We start from the raw sequence: 27,175 nt of genomic DNA, 5'->3' as shown, positions 1-27,175 counted from the left end.
ATGGCAACATGATGAATAAATACACAGTGAATACAACTGTAGCATTTTAGCTAACCCTTCTTCTAAACTTAACCCAATTCACCTAACCTGCTACGTCAATTCACCTAATCTAACTCATTTTAGTTTCCCTAACCTTGCACGTAAATTGTCCTATCCTTTTTTGTTAGTTCACCTAACCACCAACCTAAATTCTCCCCCTAATTGCTCTTTGTGGTAAAAGCAACAAGGAACCTGGTCTCAGTGAAAGATGTAAAATACTATACAAACCCAAGATTCATTAAAATAATCAAACTTGTATGCTATTGTACGACCGGTTAAGACATATGATAATATACGTCCTCTAATTTATGACATTGTGAGACCGCTATTCTATTAAGCATGTAACTTAACGTAACATATCACACTTATCATCATCATTTTTGGCTCCCGAGTGGCGCAGCGGTCTTAGGCACTGCATCTCAGTGTATGAGGTGACACTACAGACCAACTTTTTCAGAAAAAAAAAGTTTGATTCCAGGCTATATCACAACTGGCCATGATTGGGAGTCCCATAAGGCGGTGCCAATTGACCCAGCGCTGTTAGGGTTTGGTCGGGGTAGGCCGTCATTTAAAATAAGAATTTGTTCTTAAAACCTCTCTATGGTAGGGGGCAATATTTTCACCTCCCGATGAAAAGCGTTCCCAAAGTAAACTGCCTGTTACTCAGGCCCAGAAGTTGGATATGCATATAATTGGTAGATTTGGATAGAAAACACTCTAAAGTTTCCAAAACTGTTAAAATAATGTGAGTATAACAGGCGAAAACCTGTTTGTAGTTTTCCATTGACTGCTTATACAGTATTCAATGACTTAGGACTTAGATTGCACTTCTTATGGCTTCCACTAGATGTCAACAGTATTTAGAAATTGTTTCAGGCTTGTATTCTGAAAAAATGAGGGAGTAAGACCACTCTGAGTGGATAGTTGAAAGTCCCCAGACCTGTTTGGTGCGCGCGACCTAGAGCCTTTCTTGTTTTTCTTATATATTGACGAAGCTATTGTCCGGTTGAAATATTATTATTATGACTAAAAACAACCTGAGGATTGATTATAAACATCGTTTGACATGGTTCTATGAACTTTACTGATACTTTTGGGATTTTTCGTCTGCCTGTTGTGACGGCCTTTGACCCTGTGGATTACTGAACAAAATACGCCAACAAAATGTAGGTATTTGGATATAAAGAGGGACTTTATCGAACAAAACAAACATTTATTGTGTAACTGGGAGTCTTGTGAGTGCAAACATATGAAGATCATCAAAGGTAAGTGATTCATTTCATCGCTATTTCTAACTTTTGTAACTCCTCTACTTGGCTGGTAACTGTTTGTAATGATTTGTGTGCTGGGCGCTGTCCTCAGATAATCGCATGGTATGCTTTCGCTGTAAAGCCTTTTTGAAATCTGACACAGTGGTTGGATTAACAATAAGTTAATCTTTAAACCGATGTATAACACTTGTATGTTTTATGAATTTTTATTTTGAGTATTTCTGTTTTTGAATTTGGTGCTCTGCAATTTCACTAGATGTTGGCCAGGTGGGACACTAGCGTCCCACGTACCCTAGAGAGGTTTTAACTGACTTGCCAGGTTAAATAAAGGTTAAATAAATAAAATACTAAATTAAGAATTAATGGTTTACATATATAATATTACGAATTGCCATTAGACCACATTGCATAACTTCTTCTGGGGTTCTCTGACATTTCCTGCAGCAAGTAGCCTATCCTTACTAACAGCTCTATAGAGTAGAGAAGGTGATGATTCAGACAAGCTGTAATAGTGTGCCCTCCTCCAACTGTGTGTATAGGTCTCCTCATGCCCCTGGAAGTCGATGTGCATGCTGATAAGAATTTCCTGTACAAGTACATGCCACAGTCCGGTGCATGCGATCGGATTACTGACTCAAGCACCCTGTGAGGTATGCCCCTGGCCTTGTGGTGATGACAACATCATTATAGCGTTGAGGTCAAATGGGCCGTGTGAAAAGCTTGACTTCCACTCTAATCAGATGGCACTTGAACTGTGTGTGGCTGCTATATTAATTAGATTGATTAAAAGTCTAATGATTTCCCCCATGCTTGGAGAAATCCCATAGAGATTGTGATTGAGGCTGTGCATGAGGACCACACTGTAAAGATAAGAGGGACTCTTTTGAAGGCTGTTCTTTTTCCTGCTTTCATGGTCCATGAGGCAGAATTATTTACAGGATACCCACTATTAGGTCTATTTAACTAGGCAGAGAGTGTTTGTGAAATGTGCTGTACAGTAAATGTTCTATGTTCTAGGAATTAGTGAATCAAATAAACATGTCATGTAATCTGTATGATTTATTTATGTCATTTTCACAGGATTTATGGCTATCATTCATAATGTGGCAATAAAATCTATAGTTTAATACTAAAATCATCAATTCTTTTTACTGCCCAGTTTGTTATGGGCATCACGTGTCATGTACAGTATAGGGTAGTTAACACTTGATGTATCGGCACTTTCACATTAAATATTTATGATTTCAAATGCAGCACATTTTTGACAGCTGACAACAATAAATCTATACCATAAAACCACACCTGTGCAGCAATGCACTCTGATGACTAAGGCACATTAATCTATTTTTTGACCCAGAATAGTTATTAACCCATATAGCTCCCTGATGCCTTTTCCCTTTTTATAGCGTTGGATGGAATTCAGGAGCGCACTAAGGAACAGCAGTTCCACAGATCTATTGGACTTAAAGCAGAAACAGATGAAAATAGGCATGAAATGGAGTAAAGTCGGGAACAACAAGCGAACAGGCTGAGCTAGTGAGGGAGACAGAGCAGAAAGAGTCGCTTTGAGTAAGAAAAAACGAAGAGATGCTGAAAGAAAACAAAGTTTGCTCTGAGCCTTTTTTATTTCACGAATACATCTGCTTAGTAGACTTTCTCCATGGTATTTTGGATGAAACCTAAATCTTGTCATATTTCAGATTCATAATATCAAACACCAATTGGGATTGCTCTCTATTCAAGTGGAATAGTATTTTGTAACAGGAGGGAGTTAACCCATTGATTTCTCTCGAGTGGCAGCAGATGGCAGTGTTGTTCTGATGATCGACTGCATCCCTATGTAGAACACACTGGTTTGATTTGCTTGCTGTATGTAACAAGGGCATATCCTACTGTTGAGCTTTTGTAAAAGCAAAAAAAGACAGACAAAACATTCTTAGTGGAAAGAGAAATATGCACTTTTGAGTCTGGCCTGAGTGTACCTGGATTCTATTCTATTTCGTAGACTATCTCATTTGTACAAAACACAGCGATAGATAGTGGAACTGACCAATAATTCAGTGCAGATAGGGATTGAATATATTGGAACTACAACATTGTGTCAATGTTGAAAAAGGATGCTACATTGTGTCATACAAGTAGCTTCGGAAATTGGAAACTGTTCAGCTAATTATTCTCAGAATGACATCATGGCATATTTAACTATGTAAATATAAATACTTGTTGCATGCAAGATGCGTTAGTAAACACCCACAGTTACAGTATATGCCTCATCTCCTGTCTCGCTTTGGTAAGATACATGTTGACCCTAGCTGTATCTCTCATCTTAATCTAGTAAACACAGCATATAACAAGCACTTTTTAATCATTAAGGAGACACTTAAGTGTATTGAAAGATTGGAATGTTGGCATTGCATTTATTGTAAGAGAACTGAAATGTCAAAATGTTACACACTTAGCATGATTATCACTGGCCACTTTGGTTTCTGTCTCTACCCCCATATCTTGGAGCTTGCATTATTTTTGATTGAAGTGAATAACTTGACCAAAGAGGAATATCGCTCTGGGGCAAGATGGGAGTGAATGAGCATTCAAAAAAGTGATATGCAACGACCAGACCAGCCCAAGAACTAGGCGACTAGCCTGTGGTGAAATCACGTATGGGTTTTTTGTTCCTCCACATTAGTCCCCCCATCCTGGAAGGAAGCGACTGTTGCTGTGGCGATACACTGGTGGCTGGTCTCATGCCTTGGCCCTCGCCTCTGGCTCAATTTATCCATCCTTTTATTCAATAATATTCATATTTCATGTGGAATGAAGTGATTTGAGATCATTAAATGAACATGAGAATTTGTCGGATGACACTTTAATTAAGCCATCCCTCAGGTGGAGCATGACATCATCAAGAGGCTTCCCGTTCAATGCGCTCAGCTCCCCCTTTCACTGCTTTATTTTACATCTCCTGCACTCTGACTGGCCAGTCTAGTCTGAGATGGTTTTGAATGGTTTTAGATGGCACTGAGAGGGTGTGGATCAATCATACTTAATTCAATAGAGTGGCAGAGCCTTGCACTTTTGGTACACTTCATTCAAATGTCAGAAATGATTCAGTAACAGACTGTATTTACGGAGGGTGATTTTGTGTACATATGGATATAAGTGCTGTGTGTACTGCAGTGGTGTAAAAATACTTTAAAATACTACTTAAGCAGGTTTTTGGGAATCTGTATTTTACTTTGCTTTTAATATTTTTGGCTACTTTTACTTCACTACATTCGGAAAGAAAATAATGTACTTTTCACTCCATACATTTTCCCTGACACCCAAAAGTCCTCTTTACATTTAGAATTCTTAGAAAGACAAGAAGATGGTCCAATTTATTCACTTATCAAGAGAACATCCCCGGTAATCCCCATTGCCACTGATCTGGCGGGCTCACTAACCACACTTGCTTCGTTTGTAAATTATGTCTGAGTGTTGGAGTGTGGCCCTGGCTAGAACCTCCTGTCGGAATAGCTTAATATAAGGAATTTGAAATCGTTTATACTTTTACATTCACAGGTGAAGTCGGACGTTTGCATACACTTAGGTTGGAGTCACTAAAACTCATTTTTTAAACCACTCCACAAATTTCTTGTTAACAAACTATAGTTTTTGCAAGTCGGTTAGGACATCTACTTTGTGCATGACACAAGTTCATTTTTCCAACAATTGTTTACAAACAGATTATTTCACTTATAACTAACTCAATGCATCACAATTCCAGTGGGTCAGAAGTTTACATACACTAGGTTGACTGTGCCTTTAAACAGCTTGGAAAAGTCCAGAAAAGGATGTCATAACTTTAGAAGCTTCTGATATGCTAATTAACATCATTTGAGTCAATTGGAGGTGTACCTGTGGATGTATTTCAAGGCCTACCTTCAAACGCAGTGCCTCTTTGCTTGACATCATGGGAAAATCAAAAGAAATCAGCCAAGACCTCAGACAAAAAATTGTAGACCTCCACAAGTATGGTTCATCATTGGGAGCAATTTCCAAATGCCTGAAAGAACCACGTTCATCTGTACAAACAATAGTACGCAAGTATGGACACTATGGGACCACACACCCATCATACTGCTCAGGAAGGAGATGCGTTCTGTCTCCTAGAGATGAACATACTTTGGTGTGAAAAGTGCAAATCAATCCCAGAACAACAGCAAAGGACCTTGTGAAAATGCTGGAGGAAACGGGTACAAAAGTATCTATATCCACAGTAAAATGAGTCCTATATCGACACAACCTGAAAGGCCGCTCAGCATGGATGAAGCCACTGCTCTGCTCCAAAACCGCCATAAAAAAGCCAGACTACGGTTTGCAACTGCACATGGGGACAAAGATCGTACTTTTTGGAGAAATGTTCTCTGGTCTGATGAAACAATAATATAACTGTTTGGCCATAATGACTATCGTTATGTTTGTAGGAAAAGGGAGAAGCTTGCAAGCCGAAAAACACCATCCCAACCGTGAAGCACGGGGGTGGCAACATCATGTTGTGGGGGTACCTTGCTACAGGAGGGACTGGTGCACTTCATAAAATAGATGGCATCACGAGGAAGGAAAATTACGTGGATATATTGAAGCAACATCTCAAGACATCAGTCAGGAAGTTAAAGCTTGGTCGAAAAATGGGTCTTCCAAATGGACAATGACTCCAAGCATAATTCCAAAGTTGTGGCAAAATGGCTTAAGGGTATTGTCTTAAGGGTAAGTCCAGGTATTGGAGTGGCCATCATAAAGCTCTGACCTCAATCCAATAGAAAATTTGTGGGCAGATCTGAAAAGGCGTGTGCGAGCAAGGAGGCCTACAAACCTGACTCAGTTTCACCTGCTCTGTCAGGAGGAATGGGACAAAATGGACCCAACTTTTTGTTGGAAGCTTGTGGAAGGCTACCTGAAATGTTTGACCCAAGTTAAACAATTCGAAGGCAATGCTACCAAATACTAATTGAGTGTATGTAAAAATGTATGACCCACTGGGAATGTGATGAAAGAAATAAAAGCTGAAATAAATAATTCTCTCTACTATTAGTCTGACATTTCACATTCTTAAAATAAATTGGGGATCTTAACTGACCTAAGACAGGGAATCTTTACTTGGATGAAATGTGAGGAATTGTGAAAAACTGAGTTTAAATGTATTTGGCTAAGGTATATGTAAACTTCCGACTTCAACTGTACCTTTTGACACTTAAGCATATTTAAAACCAAATACTTTTAGACTTTTACTCAAGTAGTATTTTACTGGGTGACTTTTACATCAGTCGTTTTCTTTGAAGGTATCTTTACTTTTAATGATAATTGGGTACTTCGTCCACCAGTAGGGTACTGCGTTTCTTACCTATTTGATTGAGTGAACAGGACACACACACAAACCCACCACACACACACACAGTTAGTTCCTGTGACATTGTATCAGCCCATTTCAAGGCCTCCAAGGAAGGATAGCGGAAGATGCTGAGGCAGGACTCCAAGCACATTATTTTTTAAATATTGCACCATGTTTGTTATCTAAATTTCACTACTACATGCTGCCACCCTGATATGCTGTGACTGTTTCCAGACTGTGACTCTGACTGCTTAGAACTAGTGTATGCAGAAGGGTGTCAGCCTGCCTGTTGCCATAGTACTAGGCTACTGCAGTGCTGAGTAGAAGAGCTTGGCATCAGCACCATGCCACCAACTGCGGCTATAAGCGACAAGCGCTCCAGCCCCACATCACTTACGTCTGAGGACCCCCCTTTGGTCCCAGGAGGAGTTTGATTACTTAAATGAACATAAATAATTAAGAGCATGGGAAGGAGCGCAGGTCGTAATAAAATTAATCAAGGGGGCAGCAGTTCATTTTTTTACGTAGCTTCCCTCTTCCTCTTCACGGTTTTAAGAAATTGAAGCGTAAGCACATTTGTCAAGCTCTGCAAATCCTCACCCTCTCTCACCAAGACCACCTGTTGAGACACAAAATAATACCCTCTGCCAAAGGGGCCATATGGAGAGTACATTATAGACGGAAGATGGAGGCGATAACGACGTTCTTGCAGGAATAATTAATAAGAGATGGATATGCAGAGTATCAAGCACATCTCATCTCACATCTCACAGCGGCTCTGAAGATCCCTCTCCTCCACTCCCGCTGCTTTTGAAGCCTCAACACCTTTGGAGAAGATAATGAGCTCTGTCAAAATATATTAAAACATTTTCCTCGCATAATCAACAGTGTGGTGTCCCACATTTCAGCAGTTTAAGCAAAAGATTGCCTCATAACCAGTCAATATCATAGCTAAGACAACATTGCATTCAGGAAGTGAGGGCTTCAGATCTGAATGTCCTCTGAGTAGAAAAAAAATACCAAAAATGTCAAATCCCAGTCACGAGAATGTTCAATCCCAATGATAATATCTAACAATCAATAGCTCTGACCAGTCCCCGAGGTTTGTAAGACCATGAGTATAATAATAATTAGTCAGACTCAGCTTATGCAAAAGGCTAGTACAATTTATTCAGAGAACGTTCTAAAGTCAGAAACGCAAAGACATCCTTTTTATAGCTGCGTACATACTTCCACACAAACAGTAGGTATCCTACGCTCATACTGTCCTGCTACCCAGCCGACAAAGATTAGGGGAGGCCGTGAGAATCACTCCCCGTCCTCCCTCAAGATAGGGAGACCCTGGGAAGTACTCTGTGGCCCCCAGCCAAGGTCGGCACCGCTCTTGCACAGACAGTCTGTTTTTAAGATACTATAATAGACATATTGTACAGATATATTGTTATACCCTAATTCTGCCTAATAACTACACTCACGGATATATAATTCTACTGACTAAAACTACACGCATCATAAGAATAATCTCATGATTCTAATCAATTTCATGCAATCATATGGTTTCAGGGTGGAATATTCTAATCATTCATTTAAATATATAAATCCCCATTAACAATCAACCAGTTTTCCTTTGAAGGCACCATCAATATGATAATGAGTTGATCATTATCGGCAGGGTAGCCTAGTGGTTAGAGCGTTGGACTAGTTACCGGAAGGTTGCAAGTTCAAACCCCTGAGCTAACAAGGTACAAATCTGTCGTTCTGCCCCTGAACAGGCAGTTAACCCACTGTTCCTAGGCCGTCATTGAAAATAAAAATTTGTTCTTAACTGACTTGCCTAGTTAAATAAAAATAAATAAATGAATAATAAATAAAATAAAAAAATTTAAAATCAGGGGTACGGTTTGCTAACACTGACTCGTAATGCAGATATTTGTTCTGCCAGTGGATCTGTTGGACTGAAATCAGCTGATTTGTTTATTGGTAACCAAACCCACAATGTAATTTCTCTGATGACCACCTAGAGATTAAATTAGTTGGTACAAATTACAATCAAATGTCAGATGTTTAAACAACGCCACTGAGGAATTCCCATCAAACCACTAGAGTAACCTTTGGAGTGTACATCCAACTGGCACGTGCCGTGAATAAAATATTTTATTTCCATGTTATACAAACCTGATAGATTCGACTGGTTGACAATATCAAATATCTATCCAAAGGGTGAACATACATGGTAAAGACAACGATGGACCATGTCTACCGTATATGATGCACATACATTACAGCATGCTTAAAAATCCTGGTTCAGCCTTGGTTGCCAAATTGCCACCTCCAAAAAGTCAGTGATGGAATTTCAGGAGTGAAATAAGACTGCATTTAGACATGTAATTTAATCGAGAAGCTATTTGTATAGCCAGGTCATTTATGGAGTGCGAAAGAAGGTCAAATAACTCTCAATCTTGTTGGTAAATGTATTGCTGGTGGAGGCTTTATGGAATAATTGAATTGACTACCGGCCTTATCGGCCTAAAATTGCAGAGCTAACCTTCAGAAACTCAGTGAGCTCTCAGGAGACCTCTCTAGTTTTTTTCTCCTCACCCCAAGCTCTACCTCTTAATCCTCACTGTCGGGATAAACCACATTACTTCAAACCCATGCAGGAGTAGGAGCTCCTTTGCGCTGTGTGTTTTAAACTCTAGAGAGAAAGTTCAAGAGCCATTTTGACAGATTCGGCATGATGGGACCATGTCAAATCTGTGAGATACCGCTGGATCTATCATTGTCAAAACCAACATGATGATTGTTTCTGCTATTTTTGGTTTTTCTGTTTTCTTTCCACCTTCATTGTTCACTGCAGTGCCTAATGTAGTCACAATAATTGGTGTTTTATGCATTCATGCTAAGAATTGGAAGCAATTTAAACAAGGGAATACATGCCAAATGAAGGGTGGAATGAAACATGATGGGAGATATTAATTAGCTTTTAATCATTTAGTACTCGTCCAGAATTTGTTTTGAGGTACAACAGAGGAACTGTTGCTTTGAGGCAGATGCAATAATATCTCTTTAATCCTTCAATCTGTCATAGATAAACAAAAAACAGCCAGGCATAATTGAGGCACAGTGGCACACACAATTTCCTTGATAATCAAAGCTAATTCTTCTTACACCACATTTATAATATTGTATTTTCAAGAGTGAAATATATTGACTTGCTGTGTGAAATCAATCGTTATGGAAATTGAATGTACAGAACATGGACTTCATTGTGTTAACCTAAGTGGAAGTTAAACACATTTTCTGAGGAAAAAAGTTTCCTAGTCAATGCATGTATTGGTGATTTCCAATACATAAGAGTTCTAAATTGAATTGCGAGATACTATGGTTTATTCACTGAGTACTCCATGTCAATTACGTAGCAATGAGGAGCCAGTGATTGTATTTGGACCGGCACAAAGATGGGAAGTTATTGTGACATTGCTTTTCATTTACCAGACCACTGTGATGCCAGCACCGATGCATCAGTCAGTTTGCCAGGCCGCTAGAAGCTCTGAGGAGAGAACTAGGAATCCTCCAAAAATAGCCTCTGTATCAACACCCCCACAAGCTGGTTCATGCTCGGCCTGGGGACATCAAATTTCATCAATCTTTCAGCCATTTATTGACGGGATGTCCACACAAATTTGTCTGACAGGCGATGCAGCACTATGAAATATTAATTTTATGTTATCTGGCTTGTATTCCTAGATGTGGGGGACAAAACTCTTCCCTCTGGCAACCATTTCATACATTAACCCATAATGGCTATGGGAAGTAGAATAGTAGGACATGTAAGCCTATTAATGTTGGGCGGTCTGCCGGTCCCTACTACCCATGCTGTAAACACCACATGTAGTGGACTGGGAACAGTTATGTGGAAGTCCCATAGTAAACTGAGTAAAAGTGTTGCCATGGTTTCTAGAAAGGCATAGAAAGGCATCAGATTTGCATATCCCCACTCTTTTTTTTCAAAGTGACAGCGACTCAACTGGACTTGCAAGATCTGCCAAGGATATGCCGTGGTTTGGTGCTTCTTATTTTTTTTAAATTCTGAAAGTAAATAAATTCTGAACATCAATCTGCACAGCAAGTGCAATAAACATGTCTTACGTACAATTATAGCACTGGATATGGATTTGGAATGGAGGGATGATGGGAGTGTTCCATAAAAAACATGTTTATTACACGGCCCAGCATGTGTATCTAATAGTATCACATGGGCTATCTGTGCTTTTATGGCAGAACACTCAAGGCCTGCAACCTGAACAATGGAGATGATGCAAGCACATTATTGTGCAGGAGGAAGTGTACATTGGAGATTTACTACTTTTCGCTATTGTGTTTTACAAGATGAGCGGACAAAGCCATAAGCTGCGTGGCAAAAACTCTAAATCAATATCATGCATGCAGGCAGGACCAGGAACAAATCAAAGAATGGAGTCACTGTATTTATCCTGGAAATGACGGGAAATGGATCTCAGATATTATTATGATGAAGGGTAGCTCTTGCCATATCAATTTACTTTCCTTAGAGAGGTCAAGGTACTGCCAGGGCAAAGGGTGTAGTAGGAGATTGGGGATGGCTATAGAGTTCCCAGGAACAGCCATGTGGTCAGACACCCAAAGCTGTTAAAATGAAAAATATGACTTTATTAAAAGATCATAAAGGACAGAAGAAATTAGGACTAGGCATTCCCAGAGAGGAACATTTCCCCCATCCATTCCAAGCTTCTTATCCCTGACATATTTTTAATTCTATAATGATTCCGGGATTAGATAAACTGTTGTCTAGGTCAAATGGATTGAATCAATGAAGCTATCTAGCCTACCCAAAGGCTTGGGTGTTGAGTTGAGAGGGTCAGGATACAGTAGTAATTTGGTGGAATGTAATAAGTCTCATGTTATTTAAAGATTGCATGAGCATTATATTTTAGGGCCAGGATTTGGTTTTGATTTTAAGCAGATCAAGGCGGTCCCTTTAGAACTTGATGAGACTTCTATAGCTTTTGCCATTTCTTTTCCCATGTTAAACAAAGCAAAGCATTCTACCTTTATGCTCTTAGAGGTTTTCATCATTTTTCTGCATGTAGAGTTATATTTTCTCTCTCCAATTTAATCTTGTTTTTTTAAATGTTTTTTTTTGGCTATGAGCAAATATACTAAACTCTGCTTTTTTTCACCCATGAAGCCTTGCACTGGGGGACAACTTCATATTAACTCATTTTAATCATTTCCATCTGCCTAATGAGGACTTATTTTCATGTGCCCAGAGGTGCAGCTGTTTGTGTTGTTTGGTTTTACCACTTGGTTAAATGTTAATTGAGTTTCTTCATATAATTTGCATTGAGTTAATGTCTCACTCAAAGGATTTGTCCCAAATTAGCTTTGAGGATCTCTGCGGTGTTTAAATTCCAGTCATATTGTTGGAATCGCTGTTGTTAAATCATGTATGTTCACTTGGGCCATTTGCAGGGCTTGGAACAGCCAAGACATTGAGCGATTGACTGACAGTCATATTTCTCTTGTTTCTCTTCTCAAAATGTTTATTTTCATGGAAGTGATTCACTCAACAGCAACACTTTATTTGATAGCCTCATTTACTTCACAACTATACTCCGGCTGCAAATTGATTTTGTTCCCCTCTTCGCTGTAATCGATGAGCTGTTGTATCCAACCCTCAGAACCCTTCTGTGAGTCGACACTGTAATTACTCTGAAGAGTTCCACACACAGTCCTATTAGCGTACCGGTATGCTAATTGCTGCTGGAACGATAGGCCTGTGCGGCTGCCTGGCTCCTCGCCGGATGGTCTGATTTATGAACAATCTGCAGGATGTATGGCTCTGCAGTGTGGTGCCACGCCCTCCCCTGATTAAAACAGTTCCAAGTAGAACGTACAATGTGCCTCTTGTGGAGGGCTGATGCACTTGAGAAGGCAAGGCAACCCACTGTTTGGATGTTATTAGTGGGCTTTAGACACAAGGTTGGATGGTGGATATAGAGAGGCCCATCCGTAGGCTGCTCCTATTTATGCCTAACTCTTGCCTGGGGGCGGTGAGGAGCAGCAGCAGTAGCTCTGTAATTACCCCTGTATCAGCAGCATGTCCCCTGTGTGGCCCATTTCATTAGCCACGCATCCTCCCCAAACAGTATGTTTGAAATGCCTCTTTGCTGATTTTTTTATTATATATTTCCTCCGGTTCTGATGGTTTAACAAGCTGCGTATGAAATAGTTTAGCATCGTTATCACTATCAGGCCTCAACATATGAAACGTAAGGAGGGGGAAATTGACTCGAGGTATGGGACATTGACATTTTCCCCTCATTGGTTAAGAAAAGTAGATATGTATTCACAATTCTCATACATTGGCTTTAATATACAGTTGAAGTCAAACTCAGTTTCACAATTCCTGACATTTTATCCTGGTTAAAATGTCCTGTCTAAATTAGGTCATTTAGGATCACCACTTTATTTTAAGAATGTGAAATGTCCAAATAATAGTAGAGAGTGATTTATTTCAGCTTTTATTTCTTTCATCACATTCCCAGCGGGTCATAAGTTTACATACATTCAATTAGTATTTGGTAGCATTGCATTTAACTTGGGTCAAACGTTTCGGGTAGCCTTCCACAAGCGTCCCACAATTGGGTGACTTTTGGCCCATTCCTCCTGACAGAGCTGGTGTAACTGAGTCAAGTTTGTAGGTCTCCTTGCTCGCACATGTTTTCTTAGTTCTGCCCACAAATGTTCTATAGGATTGAGGTCAGGGCTTTGTGATGGCTACTCCAATACCTTGTTGTCCTTAAGCCATTTTGCCACAACTTTGGAAGACTGCATGGGGTCATTGTTCATTTGGAAGAGCCATTTGTGACCAAGCTTTAACTACCTGACTGATGTCTTGAGATGATGCTTCAATATATCCACATCATTTTCCTACCTCATGATGCCATCTATTTTGTCAAGTGCACCAGTCCCTCCTGCAGCAAAGCACCCCCACAACATGATGCTGCCACCCCTGTGCTTCACGGTTGGGATGGTATTCCTAGGCTTGCAAGCCTCCCCCTTTTTCCTCCAAACATAACGATAGTCATTATGGCCAAACAGGTCTATTTTTGTTTCATCAGACCAGAGGACATTTCTCCAAAAAGTACGATCTTTGTCCCCATGTGCAGTTGGAAACCGTAGTCTGGCTTTTTTATGGCGGTTTTGGAGCAGTGGCTTCTTCCTTGCTGAGCGGCCTTTCAGGTTATGTCGATATAGGACTCGTTTTACTGTGGATATAGATACTTTTGTACCTGGTTCCTCCAGCATTTTCACAAGGTCCTTTGCTGTTCTTGTTCTGGGATTAATTTGCACTTTTCACACCAAAGTATGTTCATCTCTAGAAGACAGAACGCATCTCCTTTCTGAGCAGTATGATGTCAAGCAATGAGGCACTTTGAAGGTAGGCCTTGAAATACATCCACAGGTATACCTCCAATTGACTCAAATGATGTAAATTAGCCTATCAGAAGCTTCTAAAGCCATGACATCATTTTCTGGAATTTTCCAAGCTGTTTAAAGGCACAGTCAACTTAGTGTATTTAAACGTTTGACCCACTGGAATTGTGATACAGTGAGTTAAGTGAAATAATCTGTCTGTAAACAATTGTTAGAAAAATGACTTGTGCCATGCACAAAGTAGATGTCCTAATCGACTTGCCAAAACTATCGTTTGTTAACAATACATTTGTGTAGTGGTTGAAAAACGAGTTTACGACTCCAACTTTCGACTTCAACTGTGGGCTACAAGATTTGTGATATGATAATTCTTCCACCTAGTCCTGTGATTCCTTCTTAACAAGGTGCAACAGAAAACTGTGTAAATGAATAATACTACACCCTGCTGTCTACAAAAGCAGGTGCTGTCACAATTTGTACGAGAAAGGTGGAGGGATGAGGCCATTGGTACAATGCTGATGTAGCAGTTGATCTGTTAAAATCCATTTGTGAATGTTTAAAAAAAAATATTGCTCTCTCTCAGTTGCTCACAATCAGTACAAGCCAAACCTCCATTTCAACTGAACAGTCAGATAGACACCATGGACATTTTTGTTCAAACAATAAGGCGTCTCTGGGGAGAAGTCACTGGGGGGAGGATGGAGGGCAGGTAGCTGGGGAACGGTTGGGAATAGATTGCCAGGAGCAGAATCCCAGCATGCAACCACCATAGTACTACAGGTCGCACACACATACTGGTGCTGTTCTTCTTAACACTTCTGAATGTAAATTCTGGCCATATAGGATAGGCTTGAGGCTAGCACACCTCACACTTTAGAGCAGGATACTGTGTATTCTGTTGGCTGTTGTATCAGCCTTCGAGCACATGACTATCCTATTCCCCTTAACAACGGGTTCCAACTTCAGCTCCACTAGATAAATGGTGTGCATATTAAACTCTCCTCAATTACGCAAACATGCCAGAATAAGTCATCGATAATTCATCCTGTAAAATGAAAATGTCAATCAAATATAAATCCTAACTCTGGGCGAGGGATGGGGATGGGGATGGGTGTGAGTGAATAACTGGCCAGACCTGTTACACTTACTGCACCTCACTGACTGAGTGAGTGAGCGCAGAGGGTTTCCCTATCATTGCTCTCCCTCTGCCTAGCATAAATCATCCTCATCCAATTATGATAGTCTGTAGCCCAGATTACGTGGTTTACTGTGAGGGAGAAAAATATAATTCTCCCTGACACTGTCTCACAGTGAATAGGAGTGAGTTTTCAGTTCAGCTGCAACGGGCCGTGTCCTTTAATTAATGGGGCTCGGCTGACTCGGAGTGGTGCAGCTATTTAAAATGCTAAATGTTTTTTCAGATTTTCTGTCTCATTTCTCCCCCCTCCCCCCTCTCTCTTTGTGGCGTTTGTGATTAACTTTGCCGGTGCTGAGCACATGGGTTGGCGGTTCCTCTCGGAATGGGGGTAGGGGAGCAGAGCAGTGATGGGTTGATAGATTGATAACTAATGTAATTTGCAATCTGCTGTCAGGGTGGTGATTAAAAGAGGTCCAGAGATACAGTGCAGAGGGAGAAGAGAGAAGGAAGGAGGCTGCATGGGGCAGAAATAGAGCTGGAGCACGGCAGACATCAACTGAATCCACACTCAGCAAGCATCTGGTGACTTTTTCCCCGCAGTGGATCAGAGCAAATATTTTTTACTTTGTGGGTTGCGCCGTCTTCTCGACAAGGACAATATGGAACATTATTAATAAGAAAAATACAATTATTACGTTTTGATTTTGTAATTCAGTGCTACAACATAATATCCCTCAACACCACACGTGATAGAGAAGGAATCCCTCTGTTTGGACCATAGCATTGTGCCAAACCTTTATAAATCAATCTCAGTCAAGAGTGTTTAAAATCAAAGGGCCATGATTCCTGAAATATAAAAAAAATAAGAAGAACATACCACATGGATGATAGGGAACATTATTAATACGAAAAATATGGAATTTGTTCGCCTTCCACTATGGAAATCACAGAATATTTTAAGAGCTTTATGGCTGTAGCTCCCTCAGACAGTCTGTTGTATGTCACCCAGGCACGTGCACAGATGTCCCTTTGCCATTCCAGTCTGGTGGTATTATTTCCATTTTCAAGGAAAAAATATTATTTGTACCTGTTGACTCTTGAAAACATTTGACCTCTGTCATTGCCAAGAAAGGGTATATAACAAAGTATTGAGATAAACTTTTGTTATTGACCAAATACTTATTTTCCACCATAATTCGCAAATAAATTCATAAAAAATCCTACAATGTGATTTTCTTCTTCTCATTTTGTCTGTCATAGTTGAAGTGTACCTATAATGAAAATACAGGCCTCTCTTCTTTTTACGTGGGAGAACTTGCACAATTGGTGGCTGACTAAATACTTTTTTGCCCCACTGTAAGTGAGTAGGGGCTCTCGTAAAATACTGCCTTGTCTGAAGGAAGCGAAGCTAACCTGCCTAAACGTCAGTAGCCGTGACGTGCTTTGAAAGGCTGGATATGGCTCACATCAACAGCATCCTCCCGGATACCCTAGACCCAAACCAATTCGCAATGCTGCCCCAACAGATCCACAGATGATGCAATCTCAGTCGCACTCCACACTGCCCTTTCCCACCTGGACAAAAGGAAAACCTATGTGAGAATGCTATTCATTGACTACAGCTCAGCGTTCAACACCATAGTGCCCACGAGGCTCATTACTAAGCTAAGGACCATGGGACTAAACACCTCCCTCTGCAACTGGATCCTGGACTTCCTGATGGGCCGCCCCAAGGTGGAAACGGTAGGCTACAACACTTCTGCCACACTAATCCTCAACACTGGGGCCCCTCAGGGGTGTGTACTTAGTCCTCTCCTGTACTCCCTGTTCACCCACGACTGCATGGCCAAACACGACTCCAACACCATCATTAAGTTTGCTGACGACACAACAGTGATGCCAGGACAACAACCTCTCCCTCAAGGTGAGCAAGACAAAGGAGCTGATCGTGGACTACAGGATAAGGCGGGCCGAACAGGCCCCCATTAACATGGACGGGCTGAAGTGGAGCAGGTCGAGAGTTTCAAGTTCCTTAGTTTCCACATCACCAACGAACAATCATGGTCCAAACACCAAGACAGTCATGAAGAGGGCACGACACAACCTTTTCCCCCTCAAGAGACTGAAAAGATTTGGTATGTTGTCCCCAGATCCTCAAAATGTTTTACAGCTGCACCATTGAGAGCATCCTGACCAGTTGCATCACCACCTGGTATGGCAACTGCTAGGCTTCTTACCATAAGACGCTATAGAGGGTAGTGCGTACGGCCCAGTACATCACTGAGGACAATTTTCCTGCCATCCAGGACCTATATAATAGGGGGTGTCAGAGGAAAGCCCATAAAATTGTCAGAGACTCCAGTCACCCAAGTCATAGACTGTTCTCTCTGCTACCGCACGGCAAGCGGTACCGGAGTGCCAAGTCTAGGACCAAAAGGCTCCTTGCCAGCTTCTAACCCCAAGCCATAAGACTGCTGAACAATTAATCAAATGGTCACCGGACTATTTACATTGACACCCCCCCACCCCCCACCATTTGTTTTGTACACTGCTGCTACTCGCTGTTTATTATCTATGCATATAGCCTCGATTGTTATTTTATTGTGTTACTTTTTATTTTATTTTACTTTCGTTTTTTTGGTAAATATTTTCTTAACTCTTGAACTGCACTGTTGGTTAAGAGTTTGTAAGTAAGCATTTCACGTTAATTAAGCAATTGCTTTTTTCTGGCCACTCTTCCATAAAGCCTAGCTCTGTCTTCTTCAGGCTAAGTTTGTAGAAATGTTTAAATAATGTAGGAGACTATAACACAATAGATATGGTAGGAGAAAATACATTTAAAAAACAGATCAGATTTTTTCTTATTTTGAGAGCCCATGCTCTTCCAATGGAACATAATAGGGAAATCATTAAATCTATCTCCCAGTATGCAATGCATATGGCTTCCACTGGGTTTCAGTAGCCTTTGTTCAACGTTTTAGGCTTGTTTCTTCCAAAACGAGGAAAAATTATGAGTTTTAGTACAGGGGGACACACGCACGACAAAGAGGACACACACCTGCTAATATCGTTTTCCTATTGAACATACTTCTTTCCATATTAAATATTATAGTTTAATTACATATTAAACATTTATAGTTTAATTAAATTTTAGGGTATCTGAGGATTAAATAGAAACTTGACTTGTTTTAACAAAGTTTAGCAGTAGCTTTTTGGATTCCTTTCTCTGCATATTGAAAGAGTGGATTACTCAAATCAATGGCGCCAAGTAAACAGACTTTTTGGAATATAAATAAGGATTTTATCTAACAAAATGACACTACATTTTGTAGCTGGGACCCTTTGGATGACAAATCAGAGGAAGATTTTCAAAAAGTAAGTGAATATTTAATCGCTATTTGTGAATTTATGAAACCTGTGCTGGTGGAAAAATATTTTGATGTGGGCGCCGTCCTCAAACAATCGAATGGCATGCTTTTGCTGTAAAGCCTACTGTAAATCTGGCAGTGCAGTTAGATTAACAATAATTTAAGCTTTTAACTGATATAAGAAACTTGTATATACCTAAATGTTTCATATCCATAATATTTATGATTTATTTGAATCGAGCGCCCTCCAGTTTCACTGGAAGTTGTCCCGCTAGCCGGACGCCTAGCCTTATTAAAGTGGTCCTATAGATAGATACTCCAGTCTCAGCTATGGAGTTTTGCAGCTTTGCAGCTCCATCAGGGTTACCTCTGATCTCTTTGTTGCCTCTCTGATTAATGCCCCCCTTGCCTGGTCCGTGAGTTTTGGTGGGCGGCCCTCTCTTGGCAGGTTTGTTGTGGTGCCATATTCTTTCATATTTTTATAATGGATTTAATGGTGCTATGTGGGATGTTCAAAGTTTCTGATATTTTTTTATAAGTCAACCCTGATCTGTACTTCTTCACAACTTTGCCCCTGACCTGTTTGGAGAGCTCCATGGTCTTCATGGGGTAGCTTGCTTAGTGGTGTTGCAGATTCTGGGGCCTTTCAGAACAGGTGTATATATACTGAGATTATGTGACACTTAGATTGTACACAGGTGGACTTTATTTAACTAATTAAGTGACTTCTGAATGTAATTGGTTGCACCAGATCTTATTTAGGGGCGCCATAGCAAAGGGGGTCAATATGCATGCATCACTTTTCAGTTTTTTATATTTTTGAATTTGTAAATGTTTTTTTTAATCAGAAATGCAATTGTCATTGGATCAGTCTAAAACTTTGCACATACACTGCTGCCATCTAGTGCCCATAATCTAAATTTAGTTTGGGCTGGAATAATACATTATGGCCTTTCTCTTGCATTTCAAAGATGATGGTACAATTTTTTTTTTTTTAACTATTGTTTTTTTCTTTGTATTTTCTCTAACCAGATCTAATATGTTAAATTCTCCTACATTTTTTTCACATTTACACAAACTTCAGAGTTTCCTTTCAAATGTAATCAAGTATATGCATATCCTTGCTTCAATACCTGAGCTAAAGGCTGCTAGATTTGGGAATGTCATTTTAGGCGAAAATTGAAAGAAAGGGTCCAATCCTTAAAGGGGTAAGGTCTACACTTGTATTCGGCGCATGCGACAAATAAAGTTTGTTTTGATTCAACATTAATGGTACTCCCAAAATCATTTCCCACTGTCTATTCTCAGTTTGAATGCTTGCTACCCTTTTTACTCTTGAATTGTTGTCAGGCCTTAGATGAGTGCATAGATTGACCCTTATCCTTCATTATAAACTGGAGCACCCCGTTTATATTTCTTTGAAATCAGCAGATGATCATATAATGCCAGTCCTTTACAGTATGTGGACATTGTTTTGATGCTACAGACTATGTCCATTCTGGGGTAGTAACCTTTTTGCACATTGTTGCAGTACAAAGGTATATTGATAGGTCTCTGCAGTGTGCTCTTTCTACTCTGACTAACACATTTGAGCAATACTGAGTAAGTCTACTTTATTTTTATGAAAAATGAAAGTTATAACCCAAGAACAAATTACATCTAGCCTTACATGTATTCTTGGTGCATTTGTGTTTCATCGAGCAATGTACAGACAGATGCAGGTTCTGAGGATGAGTAAAGCTAAGTTGAAATCCAAACAATTGATCCAGGTTTGTTTCCCATTTTCAAATTAAAGACATCCTTTCCAGCTTAATTCATAACTGATTGCCATTGAATTGTATCACACATATCTCGGTTTTCCTACATTTGCTTGGTATATTTATTTGTCTGCAGATATAGCACTGGTATGCAAAGTGGGGTATTCTATTCTACAGCCGTTTGGATAGACAAGTGTGACCATTCATCGAACTCATTGACTTTCAGAGATCGACTGGAATCGAGAAGGACCTGACATTGCCAGCCATTGCTGTGGTATGAGACCAGTGCTTGATGCATTATCTTGGGTCCGGAGTGGCGCAGCGGTCTAAGGCACTGCATCTCAGTGCTAGAGGCGTCACTACTGACCCTGGTTTGATTCCAGGCTGTATCACAACCGGCCGTCATTGGGAGTCCCATAAGGTGGTGCACAATTGCCCCAGCAATGTTAAGGGTAGGCCATCATTGTAAATAAGAATTTGTTCTTAACTGATTTGCCTAGTTAAATAAAGGTTTAATAAAAATTAAAAAACAAAAGAATCTGAGGTGGCACTACCCAGAGGAAGTGGTGAGATGGATCAGTTGAAAACTATCTTGAGTAGCAGACGCATGGAGAAATATGTTTCTACCCAACTGGGTCTTCCTCGAGTCAGTGCTGCGTGAAGAAACATGTTGTCATGCATCTGCTACTGCATCATTAGATCAGTAAATGTTCTCTTTACACTTTCTAGGCTGCATTTCTTATATTGCATAACAAATACCAATTGGGTGCAACTTCTATCTAAAACAAATCTATTTCCTCTTAGGTATTGTCACCAGGTGTCTATTGGAATTGAAACGAAGGAAGAGTTTTGGAGGCAAATGGAAGGTAAAGATCCGTTATCAAGGGATATTGGAGACTTTTGAGGATCCCTCATTGGTTGAGATTCATGTCAGAACAGGTGTGCAAGTTTCAACTGAATGTAAAGCATTACATTTCACCTTAACATTCCCCACAATATACAGTAGATACATACTGATAGTGTAATTTTATGTTGGCTTATAGTTTTCAATAGATAGTCAAATTCACAAAGGTACGATTACAGGGGTGAGTAATGTTATCCAATTACCTGTTTTTAAAGCTCAGAATACTCTAGCCGGAGATGGTGTTGGGATCTGTGATGACCTGATAACGCTGGAAATCACGTCTCCTGATGTATGTGACCTCACACTTATTGATCTACCTGGGATTACCACTGTACCTTTCAAAGACCAACCAGAGGATATTGGTGATCAGGTTAGTGTCACAAAATTAATGGGGTTAGGAGGAATTATATACTGTATGTAGACGATGTAACTATTAATAATGTGCATTTTGTAACCTTGTTAACTTCACTGAATCATAAACAGTGCTCTCCACATTTATTTGGACAGTGAAGAGATTAAAGTAGTCTAACGATTAGTATTTTGTCCATCAATTTGTCATACCTGTGACTCAACTCATGTCTTGCCCTATAGTAACTGAATGGTTATTTTCTCCTTGTCTCAGATTCACTATGTATCACTGACAGATGTTAGCAGTCTGTTTCAAGAGATAATACTCTTATCAATTTTGGTCTTTCATGTCACTTTAGATCAGACGTCTTATTTTGAAGTTTATTAAAAAACGAGACCATTAACCCGGTCGTAGTGCCATGCAATGTTGACATAGCAACAACCGAAGCAATGAGAATGGCACATTCAGTGGATCCCAAAGGTGCAAGGACTCTGGATATTATCACAATTGTTTATTTGAACTCCTCACCCTTTTCTCTCGTGAAAATTATTTTTTAAAATATGGATATACAGTTTGTACTGTGTTTACAATAAATTCTGATCAAGCCAGACTTGGTTGGCAAAGGAGCAGAGCCAGAGAAAAGTGTTATTGGCCAAGTTGTTCACCTGAACAAAGGCTATGTCATCGTAAAATGCCCTGGCCAGAGTGATATCATCCAGAAGATCTCTTTGGCGGACGCCACTCGACTGGAAATGGAATTCTTAAAAAACCACCACTTTAGACTATTTTTGTAGCACCACTTCATACCAGGGGGTCAATGTTGATCCCAATAGGCCATTGAATCAGCTGATTTCACTGCCCTTAACACATCAGTCAGCTATAAAAGTCACTAAATGGCAGTTTAATTGTTACTGTGTGTCAGTCATACTGTGTGTCAGTCAAACTGACTATCCTACCGATCCTCGACTTCGGCGATATCATTTACAAAATAGCTTCCAATACTCTACTCATCAAACTGGATGCAGTCTATCACAGTGCCATCCGTTTTGTCACCAAAGCCCCTTATACCATCCACCACTGCGACCTGTATGCTCTAGTGGCCTCTTTTCCTTCCAGTTCTCTGCTGCCAATGACTGGAACTAATTGCAAAAATCGCTGAAGCTGGAGACTTATATTTCCCTCGCTAGCTTTAAACATCAGCTATCTAGGCAGCTTACCGATCGCTGCAGCTGTACATAGCCCATCTGTAAATAGCCCACCCAATCTACCTACCTCATCCCCATATTGTTTTTATTTACTTTTCTGCTCTTTTGCACACCAGTATTTCTACTTGCACATCATCATCTGCTCATCTATCACTCCAGTGTTAATTGCTAAATTGTAATTACTCTGCTACTGTGGCCTATTTATTGCCTTACCACCTCACGTCATTTGCACACACTTTATATAGACTTTCTTTTGTTTCTATTGTGTTATTGACTGTACGCTTGTTTATTCCATGTGTAACTCTGTGTTGTTGTTTGTGTCGCACTGCTTTGCTTTATCTCTAGTTGAGCACTTGTTCTCTACTAGCCTACCTGGTTAAATAAAGGTGAAATAAAAAATCAAATAAAAAATACCAGCTGGTCTCAAAGGTCTTCTAGAATTGCAGAACTACCAGACATTTGAGATCTGCTAACTTGCCTTTATCAACTGTCATTAGTTTTGATAATTGAACATTTACAAGAAGTTATCTTTAAATTCCATGGTCAAACAAAAGTGATAAGCCTGGTTCTTCTTACCAAACCAAACATTTGGTAGATGCAACTAGAACAGGTTTTTCGGGGGTCCTGATTTTGAATACTGAATAGCTAGCCCTCTGTGTGTTTAGGTTAGAGACTTACCATTGCTTGTAGTGGCTGCAGTTCAACCCCCTCTTTCTGCTGACATAAAGTTTGCAGCTATTGCGTAACATTGGGCTTGTGAAAGCGGCCTTTTTCTACAGATAAGGATCCGGACAAGAAAATCACTACGAAATCGTCTGTAAATCTCAAACCATTTGAGCTACAAACTGAAGTCGCCACCATGGAAAGATTAGACTCACGAATATGACAGTGTGAGCTGTTTTGCTGTAAGATATCCACAAGCTTTATGGCAGTCGTCTGAACTCTGTCGCAGACGTCCTCATTTCAAAGAGGTCTTCTCAAAAAACCAACTGTCCAGACCGACCCGTTGGAGCTACAAACTAATATGTCACCAATATCGAAAGGGGAGACTCTCACGAACACAAAGGTGTCAGTTGTTCTGCTCCATGACGCATACAAGCTTCAGGGGTGTCTTCTTAAATCTCTCAGATATAAGGCACACACTTCAAAACCTTATTCCATATGATTTATTTTGGGACTCTGTGTTGCCATGTACAAATGTGTTATTCAATGTGTTTCTAATGGGCTAAAACAGTAAAGGCCAATTCAATGTTTGATCAAAAATATTGTATTTATTTCAAATTAAAAAATGTCACATGCGCCGAATATACCTTACCGTGAAATGCTTACTCACAACCTTACTTAAAAACCCTAAAAGATCTTAATCAAATGGCTAAATTAAATCTTAAATCTTAAAACAATGCCATATGTTAGCTGAGTATTGTGGTTTAAGGGCTTAGACCTACAGGGGATTTAAAATGGGCCCCCAAGTGTTTTTGGAAATAACTTTCACAATGGCAGAGTTATTAGGACTCACAATGCATCAAAAACAGCCATGGTGGTACTAGTGCTAAGGGCATGTGGTAACTTATTCTCACATTGGTTTATGGCTTGTTTATACACGTGTCAACCAAAACTTTTCTGTGCATCTCAATTACAGTCCACTTCTTGAGCAAAACAAGGTTACAATACAATGCCTTTCCACAAGATCTGGTAGATCATATCAAGTTAAGTTGACTGTAATGTAAACTAGTCATTGACTATTACATTCAATGCTAAGAACACTACTTAACTTCAATTAATTGTTTCCCAACAGATACCACTGCCATACTTGACAGACGAAATCAGAGAGCATCTTGAGACTGTTAAAACAGTACTGAAGAAGTATAGCACAGGTCCTCCACTGAAACGTACAAAGATGGGGCCCTAACTGAAGGAGATGAGTACATAGAAACCTGAAGAAATAATGTGAACAATAATCTTTTCATATAATTGTTCAAATCTATATTCCACTGTTGAAATTAGGTTCATGTTGTCACTAATCTCAGCACCCAGAACCATGTCAGCTACTTGATTTTTGTTCTGGTACCGGATGTATAGACATAGAAACTAGCGAGTGTTTCTCGATCCAGGAAATGAGAAACGAGTAAATATAGAATGAAATAATACAACAGTATCAGAAAGATCTGTACACTTGAAATTCTTATTAAATACTTGACAACGTGGTTGTGTCTACATTTCTAGAGACTAAAGGATTTCATTGACAAGATTCCTGAACTATGCAGAACTGGGAAGGGTGTGCATACGTTCCTACATCCTGTATTCCAACAGTGGTATAGTTTTCTCAGTAAAACCAAAGAATCACGTAAGTCCTGTATTCATTAGATTTCATGTTGCTGCTATACTGATCATAGTTCATGCTTTGCAGTTGACAGGATGTAAGGCTGCTTGCAACTTTATAACATAACAAAATTGTATTCCACTCAGAGTGTTCTGTCTTGGTTCTAGGTATCATTTCAGTCCACAACAAGGTGGCGACCATGATAAAGAACTGTGATAAAGAACATTGTGGGAGGGAACTTTCAGTGCCTGTTGTATATATGAACATGCTGTTCAAAAGCACATCTTTGGACTTCAAGAGCTGGCCTTGAAGGTCCTGAAACTCATTCCAGGTATTATTTAAACTGACATTCTGTGATATGACATGATCACAAAAGGCACAGTGTTTGTATGTCGGAATTCGTCCCACTCCTCATGGTTTCACGCCCTGATCTGTTTCACCTGTCCCTGTGATTGTCTCCACCCCCTCCAGGTGTCGCTTATTTTCCCCAGTGTATTTATCTCTGTTTCCTGTCTCTCTGTGCCAGTTTGTCTTGTATGTTTAGTCAAGTCACCCAGCGTGTTTTTCCCCGTACTCATTTTCTATTCTCTTTTCATAGTCTTCCCGGTTTTGACTCTGGACTACTTTCCCGCCTGCCTGATCATCCTGCCTGCCCTGACCTTGAATTTGCCTGCCCTTCGGTACCTATTGAACTCTGAACTGGTTTTGGCCTTTTGCCTGTACACGACCATTCTCTTGACTACCCATTTTTTGATTAATAAACATTGTAAGAGACCAACCATCTGCCTCCTGGGTCTCACCTTGTGCCTTGATACATGGTATAGTAAAAGTACAAAGCTTAGTCTGTAGGCAGTAATATTTAATGTGTACATACAGTATATTATATACAATTGAAGTCAGGAGCTTACATACACTTAGGTTGGAGTCATTAAAACTAGTTTTTCAACCACTCCACAAATATATTGACTCAGTTACACCAGCTCTGTCAGGAGGAATGGGCCAAAAGTCACCCACTTATTGTGGGAAGCTTGTGAAAGGCTACCCAAAATGTTTGACCCAAGTTAAACCATTTAAAGGCAACGCTACCATATACTAATTGAGTGTATGTTAACTTCTGACCCGCTAGGAATGTGATGAAAGAAATAAACGCTGAAATAAGTAATTCTTTCTACTGTTATCCTGACATTTCACATTCTTAAAATAAAGTGGTGATCCTAACTGACCTAAGAGGGAATTTTTACATGGATTAAATATCAGGAATTGTGAAAAACTGAGTTTTTAAATGAATTTGGCTAAGGTGTATGTAAACTTACGAATTCAACTGTACATACCTCACATGCGACTCATAATACGACAAAGCAATTAGCCCATTAAATGAATTATCTGACTCCATAAGATAAATAGCATATATTGTGCAAGTGTGTGTCTGTGTTCAGTATGTGTACAATTGTATTTAATTACTTTGTAAAATGAATGGATTGACATACAAGGCATACAAGGCACAAAGCTTAAGTTACAAACATTAACAAGCGTTACAAGGCATTATTCCAAGCATGGTCAAAATAAATCATGGCTTGTGCCATGACCCATAGGTCATGGGAGAGGGAAAGAGAAAGAAAGAAAGAGCGAGAAGGGTCTTCTATGCCATTAAAAGAAACACAAAATTCTACGTACCAATTAGGATCGGGCTAAAAATACTTGAATCAGTTATAGAAGCCATTGCCCTTTATGGTTGTTCTGGGGTCGGCACACAAACCAAGAATTCACAAAATAGGGCAAACACCAAATTAAGCATGCAGTATTCTGCAAAAATATCCTCTGTGTACAATGTAAAACACAAAATAATACATGCAGAGCAGAATTAGGCCGATACCCGCTAATTATCAAAATCCAGAAAAGAGCCGTTAAATTTTACAACCACCTAAAAGGAGGTGATTCCCAAACCTTCCATAACAAAGACATCACCTACAGAGA

General features: G+C 39.8%; 1 protein-coding gene across 1 annotated transcript; it reads left to right on the top strand.

Moving 5' to 3' along the window:
- Window positions 1–20,369: 20,369 nt before the first annotated feature.
- On the top strand, window positions 20,370–22,470 carry LOC112266149 (interferon-induced GTP-binding protein Mx-like). The gene is given in 7 exon segments (XM_042294952.1): window positions 20,370–20,400; window positions 20,960–20,989; window positions 21,228–21,362; window positions 21,543–21,697; window positions 22,035–22,060; window positions 22,062–22,185; window positions 22,282–22,470. Coding segments are annotated over 7 exon segments (690 nt in total).
- Window positions 22,471–27,175: the final 4,705 nt, after the last annotated feature.

This window comes from Oncorhynchus tshawytscha, linkage group LG13 (assembly GCF_018296145.1).
Source record: "Oncorhynchus tshawytscha isolate Ot180627B linkage group LG13, Otsh_v2.0, whole genome shotgun sequence".
Classification (NCBI taxonomy): Eukaryota; Metazoa; Chordata; class Actinopteri; order Salmoniformes; family Salmonidae; genus Oncorhynchus; species Oncorhynchus tshawytscha.
The sequence above is the reverse complement of the archived record's forward strand: the minus strand, read 5'-3'. Positions and strand labels throughout refer to the sequence as shown.